The sequence below is a fragment of the Columba livia genome, chromosome 17 (assembly GCF_036013475.1).
Source record: "Columba livia isolate bColLiv1 breed racing homer chromosome 17, bColLiv1.pat.W.v2, whole genome shotgun sequence".
Classification (NCBI taxonomy): Eukaryota; Metazoa; Chordata; class Aves; order Columbiformes; family Columbidae; genus Columba; species Columba livia.
Window position 1 is genome coordinate 3,662,675 of NC_088618.1, and position 24,133 is coordinate 3,686,807.

The following is a 24,133-nucleotide window of genomic DNA, read 5'->3' on the forward strand; positions in this document are numbered from 1 at the left end:
TGCAAATTATGAAAAACACATTTTACTTCAAATGTGTTTATTGATAGTACAAGTTTGGTTGTACCATACTATTTAACACAGGTGTGCCTAAGCAAACACTCTCTCACCCATGGTGTGAATCTTTGCATAGTTTAATTCCGTAACCAAAGAGGTGGAGTCTGTGGAGAAGATCTAGTGCCACCTTCAAATGGTCACTCTGCATTCAAGGTGAGACAAACGCCCTGGAGGACCCAGTGGGAAATGTGCTTCGTCGTGTAAAGATCAGCTTCAAAAACAAGGCCCACGCCCATCGCGTTCCTTCTCATGGAGGTTGTGTACACGGGCGTCCGGAGGGTGTTCTGAAAGAGCACGGAGGAAAGGAGGACACTGAGAGCCTGAAGTACCATGTGAAGCAGGAAACAAGAAGGGCCTCCAGGAGAGATGACGGGCTTCAGTCTTAAATGACTGATACCCAGAAAATGTAAATACCCTTTATATCATTAACTGGTAATGGGAAATAATGAACAGAGAGCAGAAACTATGAGTGGCCCAATTGCCTACATGGAAAAGAGGCAACAAATGTATTTACTAACCCCCCCACCTTGATTGTCACTCCTAGAAAATAAAATCTTTAGCGGTGGTTCCTGTAGGAGCAGTGTTAAACTGCACACCAGCGCTAATGATAAAATACTGTGGCTGGTGCTACGAGCGGGGGGCACTACCAGCTCCCAGGATGTGGAAACAGAAAGCAGTTAATATCCTCGCTGTCCCTTGTGTCCCCAGAGGCCGTACCTGCAGCCTGAGCCGGTGCGCTTCCGTGGGGATTATCCTGAGCACCGGCAGCTCCACCACCAGGACCCCGGGCTGGCTCTTGGTGAGGCAGCCGCGCTCCGTGTCCCAGGCTGCGCCTTCCAGGAACAGCCCGGAAACAAAGCAGCCTGTGCAGGCAGAGAACACAACATCCCATGTGAACAGAGCTGCCGGCCATCAGTTCAGCACAAGCGTCCCCGCAGTAGCTGTCCTGGGCACTTAGTCATGACAAAACCCACTTCATCATGCCAGACAGTAGCTACACAGAGGTACATTTATGCGTGGTGTTTGTTTTTATAATACAACCATGACCTACTATGTTGGTTTTTTTTCCCAAATTAAAATTCTCAGTTGCACTAGATAGATAGCTAAACATTATTAGGAATAAATACCGATTTGCTTGCAGTTTTCTTCCCCACCGTGGGTGCCAACTCCAATTACTTGCCCAAGTAATAGCCCAGTTGTAAGAGCTTTTTAACTAACTCCTGTGGGGCTGCTCGTTAGAGCAACAGGTGAAAGGTGGGGATGCAGTTGTTCTAGTACAAATACCAAGATTAAATGTTAGTAAATAAAGAGCAGTCTGGGTAAGCCCCTGAGGTGACTTATTTTTAACTGAAAGTTAGATTTAGCAAAAACAAACAGATTTTTTTTTTCCCTCAGGTTTAGTACTTAAAAGCATTGCTTAGCTGTCCTCTTTACCCAGAGTTTGTTATCTTTAGTAATTAGAGCACTGCTAGTCATAGAAATTTTACAAAGATACATTTACATAATAAATCATATATTGCTGCATTTACTTTTTGTTTAAATATACTTCAGTATATTATTTATGGTGTAAATAGATCTTTAGAAACCTGCTAAGACTGGTAATGTTGTAGCCATTAAGAAAAAAGTATATATACATATAGAAGGATAGAGCAGGGGAGAGGTATAAGTTCAGCTTGTGGGTGAAAAGAGCAGAAGGCAGAAGCTGGTGATTGCAGAACCCAGAGCCTGGCTCCTTCCCCCCTGGAAATCACGGGGACTGTGAAATGCAAACCCAAGGGTCCTGTCTGCACACGTATTGTCTCAGTCATTCACTCAGTACGCCAGGCAGTTTCACCAATTAACTACTTCATCACTTTTGCCAAATAATCATAAAAATGCCCACCTTGAGTCAACGCTTCGGTGATGTCTTCTGCTCTCGTGTATGTGGTCACCTCCGTGTAGAGGGTGGAGTGATCCAGGGGCCACTTGTTTTTCCTGCAGGTGGCTTGAACCAGAGCGGTCAGGTAGGACTCGGGGATGTGGAGGCCCGAGAGCCACATCACCTTTGGCTCCCCCTCGTTAACCTGCAGTCACAGAGGACAACCTGCGGCACCTGCTTCTCCCACCACACCTGGCTCAGCTGCTCTCTTACAGCCATAGTCATGCAATGATTCGTTAACGATCTAGGTGGTGATTAGTTCCAGTAACTTATCTAAATCATTGTGTGTTCACCGACTCTGCACCAATTTCCATAGCATAGTACACAAAAACCTGTCTGGAGACACTTACCCAGCTGGTGTACTGGTTATACCGAGCTCCGAAGAAAATAATCCAGTTTCCAAGTGTTTTGAGTGTGTCGGGGGCCAGGCGCCGCCAGATGCCAGGAATCTGTCCATTAAAAAGAGCCCGAGCCACATCGTCCAGTTCACTGCTCATCCCGACTTCCCCCGCCAAGGCCTGGAAAGACGGTGAGAGGCTGAGAGCCCGCCTGGGGCAGGTAAAACCAGAATGAGCATCTTGGAGCCGTGTTCTTACTTACACGTTGTAGTTCAGCCAATGACTTTGCCATTCGAATGATCAGCTTGTTAAAACGTTCCAGTTCCTGCAACAGCACCACAGTCGTAGGGGTTATCGCTCGTCCAAAAGTTTTCCGTAGCTGGTCAAGATCGAATACTTGCGGTATTTTGTTTTCTATATCCTTAGCAACATTTGCAATATATTCATCGCGACTAATTCCCGCACCAGTTTCACCTGAAACAAAAATGGTTTAGTGAGACCACCTCATTAGTCACATTCGCAAAACACATCAAAGCAATGGAGAACTGACCTGTTTGAGGCTGCAGCTCAAGAAGATGAGACCAGATATCACGAACAGCCTGTGTGTAATACCCAATCTCAGCATTTGCATGAAGACCGAACACCTCTGGAGTATTAGCAAGTGGCAGAGATTCTATTGCCTCTGCAATACAAAACCGTGCTTCCTGAAGATGTGATATATTAAACCACAGCTACCAGGCAAAGAAAACAACAACACTGCAGAGAACTGCATGAGCCATTTTTGTTACTGCTCTGCTTGGAAAAATAATCTGGGGTTGAGACACTGCAAGGCTCAACTCAAGACTTTTAAGCATGAAATATGCACACACACACACACACTCCCCCATGGAAATGTATCACTTAATAATTAAGAAAACTAACACGCTGTTTACCTGGGGAATATTTTTTTTTAAGAAATGAGGAGCTGGCTGGTGAGCTCACATTACAAAGGGCTGCTCGTATAAAGCATCAGTGGATTGCAACATACACACACACACACACACACTCATGCAATGCCTGACATTCTTTTCAACTACTCAATTCCAGCAATGGTCATATGGAGATAATAAATACTGTAAGAAGCCTTTTTTTTTTTTTTATAATGCTGACTTAGGTATCAGGAAAAGCATTTCTTACCAACAAAGTGATCTTTTTCAACCCCTTGTGGTATTTTATAGTCAACTGTGTCATTTTTATAAAAATGAAATGTTTGGAATGTGTCAAATATGAAATCGCCAAGGTACTCATCCATATAGACGGTCAGAATGCGACGATCGAAGCTATCAATTGCGCGCCCACCATACATGACCTAGAAATGAGGCACATCAATGTCAGAGCTGCTGCCCGGCACATCTCACACCCAGCACCACAAGAGCTTTAGACATCTGCGTGCAGCACTAAAAATACCGTGAGGTTGTGCGGTTCAGTACCTTTCATCAGAAGATCCCCAGGGCTCCCTCACTCTAAATTAATTAAGCACCATAACTCCCCTGTTGTGCAGTTACACACGACGGCCCCATTTCACGGAGACAATGAGATTAAGGGAGCTGCTCAGGGAGTTTCAGGATCGCCCAGGGGAGGTTCTCCAGCAGCTTTGCTCGAGGGTACAGCCCGTGCGGAAAGGAAGTGTCATGGATCTGGATTCTTTAACCAGCAGCTGTTCCTTAGTGACATTGTACACACTCACCTCCCCAATAAGGTATTTGAGACTGCTCCAGGGGATTTTATCATCGTTTTGTTCAAAAGCTTTTGTCAGGTATGTGTTAAGAATTTCCATGCAGACCTAATAAAGTTGTTGGAACACGTGAGATAAGAAGATCAGCTATACATATCCATAGGTTTGCTTGAAAAGTAACTATCATTTCTTTCTCAAATCATTGAAAAGTATAAATCCTCATAAGAAAAGAAACCCGTGAGAGAGGCAACATAAACATGAGGGATTTGGAATCTGCTTAATTTTTAGTGGCCAAAATTGACATTATAGAAGATTGAGAGTTTACATGAGTCCACAGCAGCAGGAAAAAAATAAGGTAAGAAAGGATGTAAAAAGGATTAAAGCTGGATAGATTACATGTTTTCAAAAGTAATCTGAACAACTCAGGAATATGAGAGTCGTCATAATTATTTTCTTACCTGAAAATCAGATTCATTAAAATCATAGGGTACGTTCCAGCCAACCTTCCCAAACTTCCTTCTCTCCTGAACCACAGCGTGGAAAAATGCCAAGACGTAGACTAAGGATTTAAAGGCCGGATGTGGGCACTGCTCTAAGGCTTCCTTGGGCATTCTGAAGTAGGTGGCTCTCATGTTCAGTTTCAGACCATTAGGTGGTTCCGTCACAACCTATCAAAAGAATTAGGGAAGCCATCAGTTACTGGATAGTCCAGGAAAATAAGCTGCAAACATATCATGCTCTCTAAGGAAGGTATACAATGGAAGCTTGAACTTTTTTAACAGCTTTCCAAATTCATATCAATATAGAATTTTTTCTTAAGTAAAGAAATGAAACTGACCTTTTAAGTTCATCAAGGTAAACACACATATGTAAAGAGAAACTTGGTATTACTTTAGAAATAGTGATGTTATTGGAAAGGCATCATTATTTATCATACTGAAATAGTACTTGACACATTTTGGTGTGTCCTACATATCACCACAGTGCAACAGCTTAACAGGCTCTGATATCGCTTTACTGATCATCAAATGGAGGCAGAACCAGCTTCCTGGCAGCTTTGTCAAAGTGCCATCAAACCTCTGTTCTCACTGCTCATGGCTAGACCTAGAAAGTGCAGATTTGCAGTCTCGAGGATGCTTTCATGCTCACTTCTCCCCAGCGCAGCACCAAGCCCTGCTGGAGGTGAAGACCGCAGAGCTGTCACTGATACCCTGGAGCACATGTTGGCTGAAGCTTTCGTGCCACTGCCTTTAAAAAACTGCAAAATAAAATTATTACATTTACAGGACTGGTTCACCACAACAGCAGTGAAGCAGCCATAGCAAATAACATTAGGACAGCATCATGGCTTGTGCCTTCAAAATAATCAGCTCAGCTTGCTGGTGATAAATGCCGCAGCCTGAAGTAGCAGCTGGAAACCATTATCCTATTAGGACGTCTGCGCCACTGGCACTGCTGCCAGGCCAGACACCGACCTCGCTCCTGCACTTCAGCATCAGGACTGACAGGACTATTTCTGTCTCTCCGGATATTCTTCACTTGTGGCAGCATTGGAGTCTAAAGAGCATTTGTCACATTTCCAGGTTTACTCTCAAACCTCTACTCTGAAATAACTGCTTCAGAAACAAACAAACAAACAAACAACTGCTGAACAGCCTTCACCCAAAGGAAAAATCACCAGAAGATAAGCAGGATGATTAAAAAAGGGTTTGGCTTATAAAGACAAAAAGTTAGGACATACAGCCCAAGTCAACACGCTGCACATTCTGGTCATGCTCCTCCCAAAGCCGATCTGTTTTGCTGTAGAATAGTAGCAGGACGTGCCCTTCTGACCCAGGTTCCCTGCTGCACGGTACCTTTAGGGACTTCTGCAGGATTCCAATTGGGAAGCCCTCTGTCGGGTCAGTGGTGAGCCAGAGGCGAAAGTCCGGGTGAGGCTCCGTAATGTTCTCCAGGGCCTTTTCCAGACTGACAAGCCACTTCACCAAAAGGTGACAGTTCTGCAACATGAGCCACTCTCCAGTAACCACCACGTTCTCCAGCATCTGCAAAGCAATCTTAAGAGAGGGAAAGAACCGTCCGTGAGTAACTCTCCCTCTCTCCTGTAAGCAAACTGGCCCTGATGGGTTAGTGCAATGGATTTCTTCCTGCACGCTCAGCCTTTCACTTAGTTTTAGCAGATTTAGCAGAAAGCTCCTTGCTGAGAACAGACCTGTTCCAATACCACAAGAAGTTGCTCTGAGATGCATTTTTATTTAATTAATTCCTTGTGAAATTCAAAGTCATGCAAAGCACTGAAGTATTTCAAAACAGTACGGGAGCGTGCATGTCCCAAAAGAGGGTGAAGATCAGAGCCCAGGAAACGGTGGTCTAAATGAATCTAATAGTTCTCCTAATGACTGAATTCACAGCAAATTCAGGCAGTTACTGAGCTTTGGACATCCCTGCCTTAGTGTCCATAACAAAAAGGAAAGCTACAGCAATGACAAAAGGAGCAGCAGGATATCTTTTTGGCAGCAAACACTGTGACTTCAGATCACCTCATGTCCATACACAGAGACACAGGGTCACTAATTAACTTTTGTGAGGCTGCAGAGTAACATCTTCCCAGCTCAACTATTTTTTTAACAGATGACAGTATCATTCTGCATCTACCCTTACCCCAGCCATAAAATCAGTCCAAATGCCCCCTTTTCCCATTACAGGAAAGCGTTATTCCCAGGCTGGCAAACCATGTGCTATGTCTGAACCACAAAGGAACTCCATTTTAAATAGAGCGGGCCTTTGGAAAGGAAATCTGGACAGGCCCTCAACATTAGAAGCACGATTTGCAATTCACAGACAAACTCGCTTGCACACAGCACGTCCCTCCCCTCCCACCAAAGTTACCTTTTCTTGGCCTTGTCCCATGGCGAGTAATTTGAGTTTATCCCCTCCAAAGCCTATCTTCTCGGCCAGTTTCATGAGGTCACTGACAGGATCAGAGCCAGGACTTAAGATAAAAACAACCGGTGAGTAAGGACTGCTCTGCTCAAAGATCGCTTCAAAGCTGATCACTGGGGGCTGCACATACCTGGTAGGAAAAAGAAGCAGAATAAACTGCTAATTTGCACAAAAGCAGCTATCTTGTGTAAAAGGTGACTTAGCCATCAAAGCTCACTGCAGACTGCACGTGGAAATGATACAGGGACAAATCATGCTCTGTTCAGGCAAATTACAAAATCATTTACATTGTTGATTACAACTGCAATTCTGTGTGAAATATGTGAATGGTGTGATTTGCGTTTGAAAGAACAGAGTGACTTACTCCTCGCTCATTGTCAGAGTAACGTAGTCCGTTACTGCGCGATAGAGCCGGTCCACCCGGAAACACCGTAAGAGCAGGAGCTTCTGAAAGGCTGTGAGATTGTCCTGGTAGTACATGGGCAATGGCAGCTGCTCCAGAGCATCTGTATCGTACCACTGGCCAGACAAGACAGGAGACCGTGCACATGGATCAAATAGCTCTATCAATGAACAACTATGAAAGCAGCCAAAGAAATTTTATTAACAAGGGGCCAAGAGACACAAGGAGAACAAAGACTAAAGTCAATCAGCCGCAAAGAAATATTAAAAGATTAAGTGAATGTAAAAAATTCCATTTTTTTCCATGTATTCAAGTCCAGAAACACATTTGTACTTTAATTTTATGTCAAGTAATTCTCTGAAGATACAGAAAACAGCATCTCAAGCAAGTATTAGCAGATTGCTTACAGAACAACTTCTTATAAAGCAAGAAGACATGGAATGAAACTCAAGGCAGAACAAAGGAAAGTCTGTGTGTGTAACCAGCCTATAGAACTCACTGCCACAAGAAGATCAAAGTACAGTTTAGCAGTACAAAAATAACAGTGAAACGTTCACTGTTGAAATCAACAGCAAAAATTCCACTGACTTCAACGGGGCAAATAACTCATCTAAGGCATTTGACCGGAAAATAAAAAAATCTACAGTATACCAGGGAATAATGTTTTTTGGTTGGTTTTTAAATAATAAGAGCCCTAAATCTTCTGGAAACAAGCCAGTCACTGAGGTCAAGAAGAAAAGCAAGGCCTTGACAGAAAAAGCTGGTGGTGACATGCCTCCTGCCGAGCGCTATGACACATTGCATCATACTTGAACATTTAATACCAGAATCAAAACAAGGAGAGGGAATAGGATTGCAGAAAAGCACGTACATTTTTCCATACATCTGGATTTTTTGCCACATCATCTGGAAGAGATTCAAATTTCTCAGGAAATAGTTCAGACAAGCGAATTAGGTCTTCCCAGCCTTGATCTGGAAGCCAAGCATACGGTTTCTTTCGCGCACTCTTCTCCAGGGAAATATTGCCTAGTCACATTCAGAAACCAGAGAGAATGCCCATGTCATAAATTCTCCAATACACGACCACACATACAGTCCCACTGCACAGAGGAACCAACTGGAAATTTGTTTCTGGAAGCACTATAAGATTAAACCAGTCTGCTGAAGAAAAGGTGGCATTTTACAAGTGCTTGCAAAAGCCAGAGTTGTATCTTTGCAACCATTTCTAAAGTTATTTATACATAGTCAGAAAATAACTAAATTAGATTATTTTCTCAGGTAACATCCTAACAATTAGCCAATGTGAGATTTGCCAACAGCTGCAGAGAAAGATTAGCCCCATTGCTGTTTAAAAAGGTGAAAAGAATAGAAATAGCAGAATCCACAATTTGTGTAAACCAACACTGTTCAGCTGTCTTCAGTGGTTTCTGAAGGCACTAGCTCTTACAGCAAATCCTGTCTAGTCAAAACTAGACATTTCTGAAAGATTTTTTAGCTATTGCTACATATAGCTACATATTTATATATAAATATTCACTTTACCTTTCAAAAAGAACTCCAGTTCTTCTTGTGGAACTCTGCCTTCAGCTTGTTCTATCCTGACAGTCATATTAAAGGAGAACAGTAACTTGTGCTTCTCAAACAAACCTGCATTAAAACCACAATATTTTCAAAAATCAGCTGCTAGAACTTGTGGAACTGGAGCAATATTTAAATCCCCATTCTGCATCTGGTCACGCCACAAAGATCACAGTGCTCAAAGCTGGGGCTTTGGATCAGGCTTCCAGAGTCAAAACAGCACCTGGGAGCTACAGCCAGGGATGTGAGATCCACAGCTGGGATTTACCATTTGTAACTGTATTAAGAAAAGCATTTCTGTAAAAGTTACAGTGGTAATAGTTCTTCAAACAGAATTATCAGGGAGCAAAGTGCAAATCATGACCAATGCTGAGAACTGAGCATTAGTGAATTCACTGCTGGTAACTTGTCTTTTTAACGTAAACCACCCAAAGGCAGTGCTTTGTAACGAGCATTTGCACAACACAGCATCAGCCCATCGCTAAATCACACTGACCTGTGCAGCCGTAGTTGTAGGTGTTGAAAGTCAGTGTATCCATGATGGTTTTTAACCTCTTTGGAAGAATAGGACTGGGCATGGATTTCCGAAGGGAGAATCCAAAAACCTCTAAGAAGGAGACCAGGGAGAATTGATACATGATGTTGACAATTGCCATTTCTGATAAAACGGAGAATAAAATGGCCCCTCTCTTGGCAGCGGGTCTGTAGCCATCTCGAAGACGATCAATATCCACCGCTGTTGTCTCAGCCAGTTTCAGTTTTTCAATCACCTAGCCGTGATTTTATACACATGTAATTACTGCACTCATCTATAGTATGTATGTTGTATCACAAGTGGCAGAGCTATTCAGTTCCTGCCTCTCTATGTTGACTATTTGTGAATCTGGGTAGGTGACCCTACAGAAGTAGTATGAATTGTAAAAATCAAAAGTTAGATAAAATTAATCCCACCCTGTACATTTATTAAAAGTAAAGACAAAGATTTACACAAACAGGGTGGGAAAGGCCCTCTGGGGATCTTTAGTTCAACCTCCTACCCGAAGTCGGACTGTGACCAGCACTAGATCAGGTCAGCTGGGGTTTTGCCCATCCTCTCTGAGTAACAAATATCTTAATTTTTCATTTCAGATCTGATACAGGATAAGACCAAGGTCGTTTCAGAGCTGAAAGAAATATGTGTTCTTTGCTTTAGAACTGTAAACAACCATCACTTTGGTCCTGACAAGGACCTTCCTGAAGATACAGTTTGGTTCTCTGACCCAATAAAACACTGCCCAATACTGAAAGATGCAACATACTCATAAGGAAACTCTCAATTTCCTTTCAAACTCATTTCTAGCTTTAATGGTGAAAGATGATGCACAATGAAAAAGGAAAGACTATGTTCTATTAGTAGATATCCTTCCAAAAAGCCCAGAGCCGGTACCTCAGTAGCTTTAGTTTTTGTCTCTTCCAGGGTTTGCACCAAGTCCAAGTTGTCCAACATGTTTCCTGTGGAAGACGTCAGTTCCCGAAGCAGAGAGTCTTCCAGATCTTTCAGCAGGTTTTTGTTGGCACTTGTCTCCTGGATGAGATTTTCTCTCTGTTCTTCCAATTCCCTTCTTTCAAAACCCGTAATGACGCTGAGCAACTGATCCTCCAGGCCCTTCAGTGTAACTACAGATACAACACATGTACAGCACAGTCTTTTTTTAAACACAAGGAGAGCTTTTACACAACTCATTTCATCTCAATCATCTCATAAAACTATTATACAGCAATGCAACAGAGTGACTTGGTTAATAAGTCTATATCTTAATTCTACCAAAGCATCCTAACTTAACGGATCCAAGAAGAGATATTTTGCTCGGTTTCAGATTAAGAGAAGTGAGAATTTTCTGTTGAATCAGATGCCAAGTATAAGGGAGACCATGAATTTTTTAGATTTTCATTGCTATTTCAGACAAACATCCAGGCCCTAAATTTGCACTACAGCATAATCACTACTTTGTTACTAAATAAGCATTTTTGCTTACCTGTATAATTGATAACGACAGCTTTGCCAAACACAGAGGGAGAATACTTTGGGTTTGATAATTTGGTGTTCAGGTACAATCGAAAATTACTGTCATAGTCAACCTCTTTGTCACCCAGGACAATGAATGTTCGTCCCTGTACAACTTTGATATTCTTCTCTAAGACATTGTCTATCACAGGATCAATGTATTCATCGACACCATGCAACAAGAAAGGGTTTCCATACTTTATGGCCAGCTCCAGCTGTTTGAGAAAATCCGGGTCATTAAAGGAAGCCGTCTGCAAGAGGATAAAGGGAAGATATGAAAAGACAACTGATATTCAGCTTGCTGAATGTTATAATTTTACAATAGTTGCCAGCACGAATGAAATTTGCTCTTTGTTGCTTTTTGTCGTTCCCCTTACAGATGATATAAACTGCACTGGTACAAAACAGTAGAAGTGCTTTGTTTTCTGATTGCTTGAGAATGATTTCCATTTGGAGAAGTGTTCTTCAAAGTTCCAACTGTGCCTCTGACTGTGTTAATTGTCCTACATGAAAACTCCATCCTGGAGCTGAAATAAAACACAAGCTACACCAGCCTTTGGTTGTACTGTTTCTGCAGGTACTAAGGTTGGCCAAGAATCCCAAACAATCCTCCCAAAGAATTGAAGGTTATGTGAACAGTGAGTTCACTCTCTGTTTTAGAGACACAGTAGCCAATAGCCAACACATTTGTCAGTACATAATTGGTTCCCCACTCAAGGTGACAGATACTTATGCAGCTTTTAAAACAACCAGTAAAGAGGTAAAATGATAATTTATCTTTACCCTCAGGTTATTTTTTTCTTCTTTCTTCTTAATCCAGTGTAATGCCTGTTGCTGTGGGTCAATACAGAGTGGGAAGCGGCTTCCATATGTTGTCAGGATGCCATTCTGGACAGAGAGCTCATCTGGAGGCAATCCTTGGGAAACCCACCTGGGAACGGAAAGGATGAAAGACCAGTCTGGGAGAAAAACTTGATGGGAGAGCAGCACATATAATTTGTCACTAAAATTATGCAATTGACTGACCACATTATTAGACACACAAGTAAACATGTAGTGTATGTGATAGTGAGAATAGTGTCAAAACTCAGACTGACTCATTGTCTGAGTCACTTGTAACTACACTTTCCAAACCCTGACTGTTGCATTTGGTGACTAATCCTGCAGTAGCAGATATATGGGCTACCTGGGGATGGGCTTCATTCCAAATTCATTGAAGTCAATGAAAAGACTCCTCTTGTGCTTTGGGTTGAGCACATACCATAGATAGCTCCTTTAAAAATCTCCCTGGAGTGTGAAGTTCAATATATTATAACAAATAGTCTCTGTTAACCAAAGAAGAATAATTTGTCTCCTTTGAGACAAAAGTAAAATGGGCTCTCTCTGTCGTAGCTCTGCACCTCCACTCACGATGCCAATTCTATGCTACAGATTCAGATCCAGACTCTCACTTCACAATTTCACATTCAGCAGTCACTGGGTTTCTTGACTGGACATACCTGCTAACCTCCACCTCGTTGGTCAGGAGGCTTTCCAACCTAAACGGTTGACTGAGAGGAATCTCTCGTGAGACAATATCTTCTTGCCACATTTTATAGACCATTTCATTACGAAACTCCCAGTTGAATGCTCCTTCGTAGCTCAGAAAGGCAGCACAGAGTAGACAGTCTCCAAGCAACCAGACCTTTCGTATTTCAAAGTCCTCTAATTCCTTTGTCCACCTGATGGAATTATAAGGGAATCCTGCATCAGTCTGTACCGGGGAGATGGGGTTTATGTGCAGAATTTCCAGCTGCTGCTACTTTAGATGTAGGTTGAGACAGATCCCCAAACTTACAGTCAGCTGTCCTCTCACTATTATGATGGCCACAGACATTGAGCTCATCTGAACCTTCTTCCTTTTAATCTGAGTTCACCTTCTGCTTCTGCACTAAAAACTGTTAATGTTTTTCAAGAGCTAATGGTTATTATCTCAAAATGAATATCAGCTCTTGTCAAAACCAAACCTCACAGTAAGTGACATTTCCACAACTGTCTCAGTTTGATAGATTTTATCCCTGCACATGACCCTCTAATCTCAAAAATGTCCCTCTTTGAATCTAGACTTACCTTTCGTTCTCAGATTTCAAGCCAGAGATGAGCTTGCCAGCAGCCTCTAATCTTCTCTGCATAAGCTCTGCTTCTTCTTGCAGCTGTTGCTTTTCTGTTATTGCCGCTTGATATTTGTCCCCCAAAGCTTTAAGCTCAGCCTGAAGGGTAGCCAGCTCTGTCTTTATCTTTTCCAGTTCCCGCTTACTTAAGAAATAGTTCCGTTCTAGCCTAGCCACCTACATTACATTATGAAGGAAACACAAGAGTATCAGAGGAAAGAAGGGCTTTGATGAGAAGTCTTAAATTCTCAGATTTCTTTTGACTATTTCATATATTTCAAAGTGTCCTGGTAATAAACAGTGTAAGCCAAAACAACTGGGACTGTTTCTCACCCACCTCTCCCCATTCCAAACATATATATCACAGTCTGATGCTATAGCTCCAAAGCAGGTAAATCTAGAGTTTTGTACCCACAAGATATATATAAGCATGTGAGCAGTCCTGCTGACATTGGAGGTCAACAGGACTGTCATCCTGTGACAAAAAGGGAGGTTTATCTGCTTAGTAACATTACTAAGACCTCAAAAAATAGTCAGGCTCATCATCTAGTGATTATACTTTCCCAGTAGTCAGCTGTAAATCATGTCCTTTTCCTGAAAAAAGTTTGCCAGCATCATCTGCTGACCATTACATTTCCTCTGGAACACAGCTAACACAGCTAACTTTCCAGTCATTCTAAAAAAAGTTAATCAATAGGTCTGTGCTTAAATGATGTGGCTGTTGAGCTCAGCTCTGTCCAAATGCCTTGTGTTTTGAAGTCTCTTTCAGTAGACAGCTATAAACTGTGTTTTTCTAACCATGTTAGGTTACAAAATTCCTACTGAACACATTCCTCCCTTCTCTGAGCACTGATGCAGATAGGAAACCACGTCCCAGCATCATGCCACAACAAACACAGCAGTTTGTAACTGACTACCTGCCTCACCCCTACTGCAGTAGCTTTCCTAAACACCTCCTTGTAAGCACTTCAAAGAGGAGAAATGGGCAGTCTGAAATTGCTGAGTATTATTTTCCTCATCAGGATCATGTTTCATCCTCCTGTGATTTTCATCCACACACTTTACCTTTTCTCTCTTTGGCTTGACTTCTTTAACTACATCACAGTAGCTCATCACTGCTTCAACAAACTTTAACATTCCCAGTCCTGCTCTGCTAACTTGTTCCATTTCACTGAAGGTGGTGTTGAGATTCTTTAACAGACCTTAATGGGTAAACAGAAAAATATTGCGAGTGCATTGAATTACAGCACAGAAATCCTCCGAGAAATAGCTTTCTCTACCAGCAATATCAAGCAATGCTGTGACAGACCATATGAAACATTTGTCAGAATATTAAAGAGACTCTGACCTTAAGATGAAGCTACTCGGCTGGACAATACAGTATAACCTGGATGCAACACAGAGCAGAAGGTCTAAGAACTCTGAAAAATCCAGTCACCCCAAGAGTGCAACACCTGCAGCATCGCGGACAGTGCTGTCCCTTTGCACAAAGTGAATCCCACCCTCCCCAACAACATGGGAAGGATCACCGCTGACATAGCTCATCACAATAACAAGATCCTATGCTCATTCCAAGTATACAGATCAGTAATTTACCTCGGACAGCTTTCACTTGGCTCTGAGTGATTCCATCAAAGTCTATCTCCATCAGGGATTTCAGGAAATTTGCCTCAGACATCATTCCTTTGGCTGTCTTCCAGTTTAATTCTTTGTAACCTCTCATTATGAGAACACATTCCAAAACAGTCTGCACCTGCCTAGGGGGTTTTGCAAAGGACCTAGAAAATAGATGAAGGAGAAAAAGGAAGAGACAAAGCACATGATGCCAGACTCGCATACTTCCCGTTAAGAAAGTCATTGCAATACAACAACAGCTAGTGCGCAGACATCCTACACAAAGTGAAAAAGATCATCCAAGTCAGACATGAAATGATTAACTAGAGCTCAAAAACAGTTCTTGTATTCAGACTAATTAATCAATGAAATACTAAAGGATTTCAACAGCAGAAGGCCTAAAATCCTGATCCATTATATTCTTCCCTAGATTAGTGAAGCAGCTGTCCATTGGGAGATGCAGCACAGGAAGAATTCAGGGATCTACAAGAGAAAGGAAACTAACAAGTGTGTCAGGGAAGGGAGAATCATTGCTATTTTGCAGAGAGCCAACGACTGGATATACTTTCAAATCTATCCCCAAATACAAGATGTATTATAAAAACACAGGAAGAACAGAGTAAAAACAGAGGAGTAATGAAAGGGTTTGAACAGCCACTGTTGAGGCAAAAAATGGAGCAGTTTCCAGTGCATGAGCCACAGGGTAGAGAATTATGGGTCAGACCCTGCAAACAAGGGTATCTCGGGGAATTTCTAAGAGTTTATGCTACTGTACATCCAAATAAGTCACCTGATCTCAGTAACATCAGACTTGTCAAGCTTCTGAAGTTCCAGTTTGGCAGCTTCTAAAATAGGCATGACTTCAGCCAAAGCTGCCTCAGCAGCCGCCTTCTCCGTAGCGATAATCTTATTCTGTTCCTCCATCTCCACAGCTTTTTCTTCGGCCAGTTTTTTCTTCACCTCAGCTAGGAATTGTAAAGGCAGGACCATAAATTAAATATTCAAATTTGTATACAGAAATTAACACTAATATAGATTTGCTCTTGGCTGAAAATCAGAAATTACCATCAACTCAGTACCTTTTTGTTGCTAGCTTGCAAATTTTTACAGTTCCACCACTAGGTTAGGAACACTGTTAGAGTTCCACACAAGAGCATGCATAATCTCTTTTCCTCCCATGCTTCCCCCTGTTTTTCCTCTAATAGTAACTTTCTGAAATCCCTTTCTTGCTAATGCCTCTTTCCCACATTACATCCTACACGTTGGAAAGGGAAGACAATGGCAGGAGAAGACTGCATTAAGTTGTGTAAAGTCCTGTAGGCCAAATATATCACAAAGACGGTAACGTGGGCAAGACAGGGGACCTACTCTTCTAGCATGACACTAGATGAGCACAGACAGAACATGAGGGCTACCTCTAGAAGCAGATGTGGCTCTAAGAGGGTCTTCCAACCCAACCCAGACTACGTGAGCCTTGCTTAGCATGTGGGACACATCAGTACTGTAAACTACCTACCTACTTCTGTGTTTGTTGAAATCTCTTTTAACAGAGCCTCACAAGCAGCTGATTTTTCTGCTAGCACAATCCTTTGCTCAGCAAGCTTCTGGTTCAGCTCAACCAGCTGGACACTGGCTTCCTTCAGTTTATCTAAGCCCCCCTCCAACCGTTTACATTGTGCTAGATAGAAAAAAAAGAGAGAAACATTAGTGATCCATTGATTGTGTATTATCACACAGTAACAGACAATCTCACAGAAAGCAAATACGCTCATAGGTGCACTCTGCAGCAAGGCAACCTTGGCTATGAGAGGAAAATGACTCTGAGAGATTTTTTCTTTCCTAAGCCGCCGTCCCAAGATGGTCTTAATGTCACTTGAGCTGCCACACAGTGGTCCTGTGCCACAACCTGCTTTCCATGTTTTATCCTCTTCACATATTTCAGTGCCCCCTGAGGTACGAATAAGAATTGCTGCTTGAAGAAGAATGCCAAACCTTGAGCTAGGCTGAGCTGGTATTAGGTTTAAACAGACTCTTCCCCAAGCAGAGGAGTGTGTGGGCATTTGAGATAGTACTGCTAAAATTATTTTTGCATAATGTGGGTAATAAGTGGGTTTCTCAGTACATTTTTGTTTCTTTTTAAAATAATTACATCACTTACTAAAAAGTAGAAAACATCTATACAACCTTACCTAAAATGAACTGGTTTTTCTCCTCCAGCAATTTTGAATAAGTATTGATAAAATCAAGGTAATTCTTTGGCGTGACGTGGTTGCTACGTCTCAGTTTCTGCAGAAACCTCTTGCTGAAATCCATTACAGATTCATGCACCATGACCATGTGCTCAATCACTGAAGTGGTGCTCTCTGATGGAATGCGTGTGTTATTTCCTAAAATTGGGTAGAAGAAAAAACAATGTCAAAGGTTTTAGTTCAGGTTTTGATTTTGTTTTTTTAAGGGTCTGCCAATTACCATCTTTGTTCTGTACATCTAATCCAGGCACCAGAAAAAGTATTTTCTGGGGCAAAAAAGCAAGATCAAGGCAGAGTCAGAAGAAAAGCTAAGCCTCCTGGTGAGCAGGCCACATTGTCTGCAGAGTGGGGAACCTGAAGTTTAGCAATTTTTAAAATCTGTTTGAATAAAAAACTTCCATCTAAAACCATTTTTTGACTGGGATTTTGCATCACCCATTTAGACTCAGGGTAACAAGCACAATGAGAAATCAAATTCTGAAATCTACAATAACTGCAAAGTAAAGAATCCATTTCTTAGGCTATACTAAGGGTCAGTGGGTTAAAATACTGATATGTTACATACCAACAAAGGATTCTGCAACTGCATACAAAGCCTGGGTAGGCCAGGGCAAGAACCAGTCGATACCAGTGTTGTTGACAAGACCTTAAAATAAAAGCATAGGGATATCTGAAAAATTTGTTGTAAAACTAGACCCTAACCTGCCAGGCAGTCCAGTGCTTAATTCGTTTTGCATCAGGAAATATCTTATTTGACTCCTGCTTAGCAACAATATTTCCATTTTGATAGTAAACAATCAATTTTGCACCCATGTCCTGCTAATCCTACTGTACCATTCTTTAGGCTGTACCATTCTACAGGATGTGGTCAAGAGCTGCCATGAGACATTTTAATGCCCGTGTTAGGATCCCCACCCGTACAGCTCTTTCATCTGCTTCCTCAGCCTCCCAGGACTCCGTTCAGCCATCTGCTGTAGTGCAGGATCCAGCAGGCTGAGGTGTTTTTTCTCTCAGCGTGCATCCCTCTCACCGTGCCCTTCTTTTGGCTTCAGATATGAAAAGGTTTCTCTTACTACCATCTTAGTTGCAGAAATATTTAATACCCCACATCTTCTGTAAACTACAGAAGAGAGGCTGCAGACATAAGCTCTATGTTTCCAGTTCAATGAGGATGACCAATTGATTTCTAGCTGTTCGGCTGGAAAATGAACTGATCTGGTAAATGCTAATCAATAATAGCCACTGATATGTGGTAATTAACTGGAAAAATAAACCAAACATGCACTGCAAATCCTTAATCATGAAACTTGCTCTGCTTAGCTTTAGCTGCCAGACAACTCTGAGTGTCCACTGGAGATTTTTTTCTTGCCTGCAGCCTGTATTTCACCAGGAAGGGACTAAGCAGCATATACAATTGATACCTGGGAAATTTCTGCACCACGTTCTCAGACTGTCCCCAACTGGGGACATTCCCAGGACAATGTGAAGGTTGCTTGCACATCTGCTTACAAAATATTGCCAGACACTCTCTTTAGCTGGGTCCACGCCAGCTTTACTAGCTTCCTCTCCAATCTGACTTAGTATGGCATCTTTTTCATCATCTGCAAAAAGGGCTGGCACCATTCCTGTAACATAAGGACAGAAGAATGCCACTGAGAACAACCAGTAAGAGAAAACCATATGGCTGGGGATAGGGCAGATGAGAAACCAGAGTGACAAATTTTAAACTTAGTTCTGCAAATATTATTCTGGGTAGATTTGAATGCATCTATTGATCTCTCTGAGCTTCTCCTCCTCATCATCATCAGCGTGAACTAAACCTATAGCCTTCCCAGACACATATAAATGTAAGAAGCTGCCAAAATCTCATTATTAAGGCCTAGAGCATTTCAGGTAGGACTGAAAAGTGTAACTAACTAAAGCAGCAGAGGACACAGGGTGAACCAGTAACAGCTGGACCAAGAGGACATTCGAGATTATGAGTCACAAGTAGATACTGATCAGGATTAATTGGGGCTGCCTGTGTCACCTGCAGTTAACATGTTGTTGACAAGTTCCAGGAAACTCTCTTCTGCTACGTGGGAATCTGTGAACAAGAAGACCATTGACTTGTTCTCAATACCCAGTTTCCGGTACAAATTTTTCAAATCTTCTCGGAAACTACTTTCTCCATAGCCTCGATTTAAGATGATCTCAAATACCTAAGGATACAAACATATACTGAGAAGATATAGATGGACCCAAGGCACGATGGTAACTCCGAATTTCAGTTAGACTGGATCAAGGATTTTGGTTTGGCCCCTATCATTAAATGTGTAAGTATCAAAAAAAAAAAAAAGCATTACGTTCTTTTCAAAAATTACATTTGTACAACACTGCAGGATTGCATTATCAAAATTTGTGTTCATCTTCCTTTTCTGTTCTTCCCTTCCAAGTCAACAGTCTCTGTAAGAGCATGAAAGTACCTCTGAGAGAAGAACATTTCCTATCTGAAATACTACAGTATCAATCACAACAAGGTTCCTCAAGCAGCACTGGAGTGCTGCTATAATACAGATAAGTAACAAAAGCAGTAGTTAGGGACTATCAGTTGTTCGTGCCCAAACCCATCCTTGTCTTCTGTCCCCACTGCCAAACCCCAGAGTCAGGCACTAACTTCCTGCCCAGGTCACCCGTGGTCCTCACCTTGGACCTCCTGGCAAACACCTCACCCTGGTTTTCTCTCCACAGGGAAGAGATACCAGCCTGACCTTATCTTGACTGACCGGCTTCCCTCCCCCCCCACCTGTTTAATCCTGATCACAATATTGCTTTCCTTGTCTTCTTTCATCACAAAGACACAGGGTCACTAACCTGACATCCAGCTGTATAGGCAGCCAGTCTCGCTAGAGACTGTTTTCCTGAGCCTCCCACTCCAATGAGCAGGGCATGCCCACGATACATCCGTATGATGCGATGTACATGGATTAAGTGTTCTAAAGCATCATCAAAAAGAACCAGATTCATTTTAATATTAAATTCATTATAATCCTCCAAAATCTCCTGCACAGAAAGGTGGACAGAATGTTACTAGGAGACCAAGGAAAAAATTAATAACATTAATAAAATAACAACCCATTGAGCAGCATTATTCCTTTCCCCTTCCTCAGGGAAAATAAACTTTTGGAAAACACTGCCAACTCTGTAGCTGATACTCAGTTTTCGTTACTGCAGACCCCAGCTGGGTAACGGTGCACATAAAATTCTCTGTGCACACAAAAAGAGAACAGATTTCCTACAGTTTGAGGCCGGTTCCTGCCCATTCGTCAGGCACAGAGACAAAAACAGGCAAAGTTCCAAGGTGAGGCATGCTACCTGAAAGAGAGCTTTTGCTGCATCATAGTCTTGGATATCTTCATAAATACGAGGTTCCTCCTCACTCAGTGCCGTCCTGAAATCTCCAAACAGAATCGGATCCCTCATGGCATGCTCCAAGTCATCTTTGAAATTCTCTTCAATCAGGTTTTTTATATGATCTTGTACCTTCGAGTATACAAAATGAGTCAGGCAAGACAACAAAGCAGATGATTCTGAATCCTGTAACACTCAGAAGGGTGATAATGCAGATTTCTGCTCAAATACTGACTGATTTCAAGGGAACACTTATGTCACTAGAAGATCCAAAGACCACAGCCTCCTGTTGTATTCTATTTGTGATATAAAGTGATCTAATAGGCAGTTCAAGAACCATTGAAGCCAATGGACTGCAGAAATTTAAGAAAAAACTGCCAAAACTGCAGATATTGTTTAAGGACTTGGCTCTTATCCTTCTTTTTCCTACTTGATTGTATAGTCACATTCTGATGCAATCCTTTCTAAAGAAAAATACGGACTTGGAAATGAAGTGATTTCCTGAGTTTTCGCCTGCACTGCTCTCACAGTTTGTCACCTGTGCCACCGCTAACCAATTTTCCTAGACAGACAAACCCAGTGACATTTTCTATTCCTTCAGCAGATCTGCTCACTTAGTCTGCCATATTCACTTTATTTTAGAAAAGAAAACTGCACGGGCCGTGTTTTAAGTTAATGGAGCAACTTAATGGTTAGACAAGTCTGCAGCCTGACTGCAAGACCCAAGTGCAACAGTTGGTAATGTTGCTGTTGCAAATTAGTTGCCATAGTAATAGTCAGTGAGTACTAAAAATTGAAAGAAATTACTCACCAATGCTTTGTCTGCTTCATTAATCAGCCTGTCATGGAAAACCCGCAGGCACTCATTTCTCCACACCCTCACCATCTGGGTCACCGTTGGAAACCTACATTAACATTGAAATATCCGACTGCACCAAATGAGCTGACATGATTCCTGAGGCCATATGGTTAAAAACACTGACCCAAGTCTGGATTGAGGGGGTTTTTAAAATCTTCTTGTTTTTTTTCATAAGGACAATTAATTAATTTGCTTGCAGTTTTACCTCTGGATATCTTATTTAAGAAAGACTAACGCATCAGTGTTTGTCATCAAGAGTAGAACAGAGCAGAATAGAATATTAATAGAATAGAACATTCCTGGACATTTTCTCATTGTGTAAAAGGTTTAATGAAAAGTGACCAAATGTGACTGATTTCATGTACCAAATTACCTCATCCTCACCCAGATTCACCCAATATAAATAGGTAAGGACTATTGAAGACAATTTTTCTATTCTTACCTCTCCGGAGTTGTAAGAACAAGTCCATTATAGACCCTGGATAGATCCCGCAGGTTAAAAATGTAATGGAATTTGGAAGGAGTAGGGGGTAGGTCACGAACAATCAGTTTATAAAGCTCCAAAGTACACGCAGTAATCTTGTCAGAGATGGCTGATACAGACTCATTAAAAATCTGCAAACATGGGAAAGAAGAGGCGTTTTCATGAGACTGCCCAAAGAGAACTCATTGCTAATAAACATAATCCACTTTCCAGCTTTTAACCCTGCTTGGTATATTTCAAATAACAAACATTTTCAGATATTCATATTCCTGTGTAGTATGAACATTCTGCAGTTAAATATTTTCACTCCTGAGCTTGAACAGTGCTGAAGACAACATCAAATTTTACATCTGGGATTTCTGCAGCACCTCCATAGTAGAAAAAACAAAGTACTCTTTTCGTATATAATGTCACAGTTTACTTGCTAGTAATGCTGTTCTGTTCTATTACATTTTTCACTATCATTCAGGAGTTTGCTGACCTTTGTGTATTTGGTTATATGAACCGTAACCAAATGGCCCACAGGTTTCAACCTATAAAAAAGCAGCAGTTTTATAAATTATGTGCCGACTTAAAAGTTTACATATTACTCAAGAATTTATCAAAACAATGTAAACTCATCTCGTGAGAAAGAGAAGAGGAAGGGAAAGGTTTGCATGAGGCTCTAAGCAAGAAAAAAGTGCTAACAGAAGATTTCAGGTCTTGTGACAACACAGAAATAAAAGTCTATCTAAAAATAATAAACTTGTTGAGTAATCCTTTAAAAACAGTGAAATTACCGCAGTGTGGCCTTTCAGGATGGAGGCATAGATCAAATTCAGTGATTGCTCAGAAGGAAAAGTTATATTAAAAACACTGAAGAGTGAGATGAATCGAGGGTCAACTTCATTCCGACCTCCTCCAGCTTTCCCCATGGCAGCAACAAAACCCAGGTCTCGAAGAAATTTACAGTTCATCTCCTTACCACGGTCGTACATGAAACCTTTCTCTAGCAGCAGCTTCAACAGGGCAATGGGTTGCTGTGTGCCATACTCATCAACCTGCGTAACAGAGAAAGTCAAGATATTTAGAGCACAGTACATCAGAATGCCAATTACTACTATAGATGTGGAAACATTCTGCTCCATGCTCAGGAGAACATTACAAGGACTAAGTGAAACTTTGCAAAGCTCTAGTACTGACTGTGAACATTCATTCCAACGTCTCCTATGGGAAAAGTGTCTCTTCTCCAAGATAAACTAAATGTACAGATACTCTTCTGCCCCATTTGTAAAGAGAAAGGGATGGTTTCTACAATACACAACCTGCACCCAGTATCAGGCCACAGAAACATGATTTTAATGCATAAAGAAACACTACAACAGCATCTCTCTTATGTATAGGACAAATATTGTAACAAACAGAAACACCCCCTACTGCACCCAAGTCCAACTCTTCTGAAGGTCCTAAGCAGAAATCCAGTTATGCCTTTACCATGAATCTCCTTGACCTGTGATTCACTGGATCAGTGTATGAAGGGACCACAACGGTGCCATCCCAAGTGTTTCTGTACTATCTTGTAAAGGATTGGCAGCTCACCTTTGGCATATTCATATCATCCATGAAAACTACAAGACGTTTTCCGACAGGAGGGCCAAAAGTGTCTTTAGTTCGTTTCTCTACATTTGTCTCTAGGTTTCTCTGAATGTCCATTGATGATGTACGAGAAGAGAAGTTAATTACTAGCAACAGCTGCAAAGGGGAGGAAATGGAGAAGAATTTATTTTTACCTGTTCTTTTTTTAAACTAGAGCATTCAAAAACTATTCTTTATATTAGACTGTCAGACATAAAGGAAACACTTCTCTTGTCCATTTATTCACTTGAATTACAGGTGACAAGGAAGAGTAAATCCATTCATAGCACTTTGATAATATATATTTATTTTATAAAATTTAAACTGTATATGGTAGAACAGAAAAAACATCTTTGATCCTGAAGGATTCTCAAATCATTCACACACTTTGGGTCTGGAGCTTGCAGTTACATTATTGAAATCAACATTGCTACCCACAGACTCAGGCTTCACAATGCAAATTTAACACAAGGACAAAGAATGAAAATGCAGCTTTACAATCAAGGCAAAGTGCCTCATACATACATTAAAGTCTTTGTCCAGATTCTTCAGGAAGTTTTGTGTAGTTGCTGTTTTAGATGTACCAGATTCACCCACAAGAACAACTGGGTGTTTTATTTTTACCATCTGTTCTAGTAACCAAGTAGTGCGTGTTGTATCCACTGTAGGCACTGCAAAAGATCATGAATATGATAGCAGGTTAAATTAAAATGCAGTAGTACAGCTGGGGGATTTATATTTATAGAATAGTGGTGCATCAGACTCTCAAGGTATTAACATG

The 24,133-nt window shown here is 41.5% G+C and overlaps 1 protein-coding gene across 7 annotated transcripts in view; it reads right to left on the reverse strand.

Moving 5' to 3' along the window:
* Positions 1-20: 20 nt before the first annotated feature.
* Positions 21-24,133, reverse strand: part of DNAH10 (dynein axonemal heavy chain 10) — a 51,076-nt gene continuing 26,963 nt past the window's right edge. For 3 of the 7 annotated variants that reach the window (XM_065033366.1, XM_021286173.2, XM_065033368.1), the window contains 35 exons: positions 23,878-24,023; positions 23,317-23,469; positions 22,518-22,778; positions 21,697-21,869; positions 21,207-21,300; positions 20,360-20,527; positions 19,859-20,047; positions 19,035-19,206; positions 18,427-18,630; positions 17,571-17,651; positions 16,946-17,143; positions 16,273-16,434; positions 15,547-15,721; positions 14,739-14,920; positions 14,208-14,344; positions 13,102-13,319; positions 12,492-12,713; positions 11,776-11,923; positions 10,964-11,243; positions 10,375-10,604; positions 9,445-9,718; positions 8,913-9,017; positions 8,242-8,396; positions 7,332-7,486; positions 6,914-7,097; positions 5,881-6,081; positions 4,483-4,692; positions 4,037-4,132; positions 3,487-3,658; positions 2,861-2,992; positions 2,573-2,784; positions 2,323-2,490; positions 1,937-2,117; positions 772-917; positions 21-338 (listed from right to left, as the gene is read on the reverse strand). In XM_065033366.1, the coding sequence (XP_064889438.1) occupies positions 192-338; positions 772-917; positions 1,937-2,117; positions 2,323-2,490; positions 2,573-2,784; positions 2,861-2,992; positions 3,487-3,658; positions 4,037-4,132; positions 4,483-4,692; positions 5,881-6,081; positions 6,914-7,097; positions 7,332-7,486; positions 8,242-8,396; positions 8,913-9,017; positions 9,445-9,718; positions 10,375-10,604; positions 10,964-11,243; positions 11,776-11,923; positions 12,492-12,713; positions 13,102-13,319; positions 14,208-14,344; positions 14,739-14,920; positions 15,547-15,721; positions 16,273-16,434; positions 16,946-17,143; positions 17,571-17,651; positions 18,427-18,630; positions 19,035-19,206; positions 19,859-20,047; positions 20,360-20,527; positions 21,207-21,300; positions 21,697-21,869; positions 22,518-22,778; positions 23,317-23,469; positions 23,878-24,023 (6,131 nt within the window). In that variant the 3' untranslated portion in view covers positions 21-191. Of the gene's footprint in view, positions 339-771; positions 918-1,936; positions 2,118-2,322; positions 2,491-2,572; positions 2,785-2,860; positions 2,993-3,486; positions 3,659-4,036; positions 4,133-4,482; positions 4,693-5,765; positions 6,082-6,913; positions 7,098-7,331; positions 7,487-8,241; positions 8,397-8,912; positions 9,719-10,374; positions 10,605-10,963; positions 11,244-11,775; positions 11,924-12,491; positions 12,714-13,101; positions 13,320-14,207; positions 14,345-14,738; positions 14,921-15,546; positions 15,722-16,272; positions 16,435-16,945; positions 17,144-17,570; positions 17,652-18,426; positions 18,631-19,034; positions 19,207-19,858; positions 20,048-20,359; positions 20,528-21,206; positions 21,301-21,696; positions 21,870-22,517; positions 22,779-23,316; positions 23,470-23,877; positions 24,024-24,133 lie in introns of those variants that run through there. The other 4 variants (XR_010466768.1, XM_065033367.1, XR_002412047.2 and 1 more) reach the window with 4 other exon arrangements.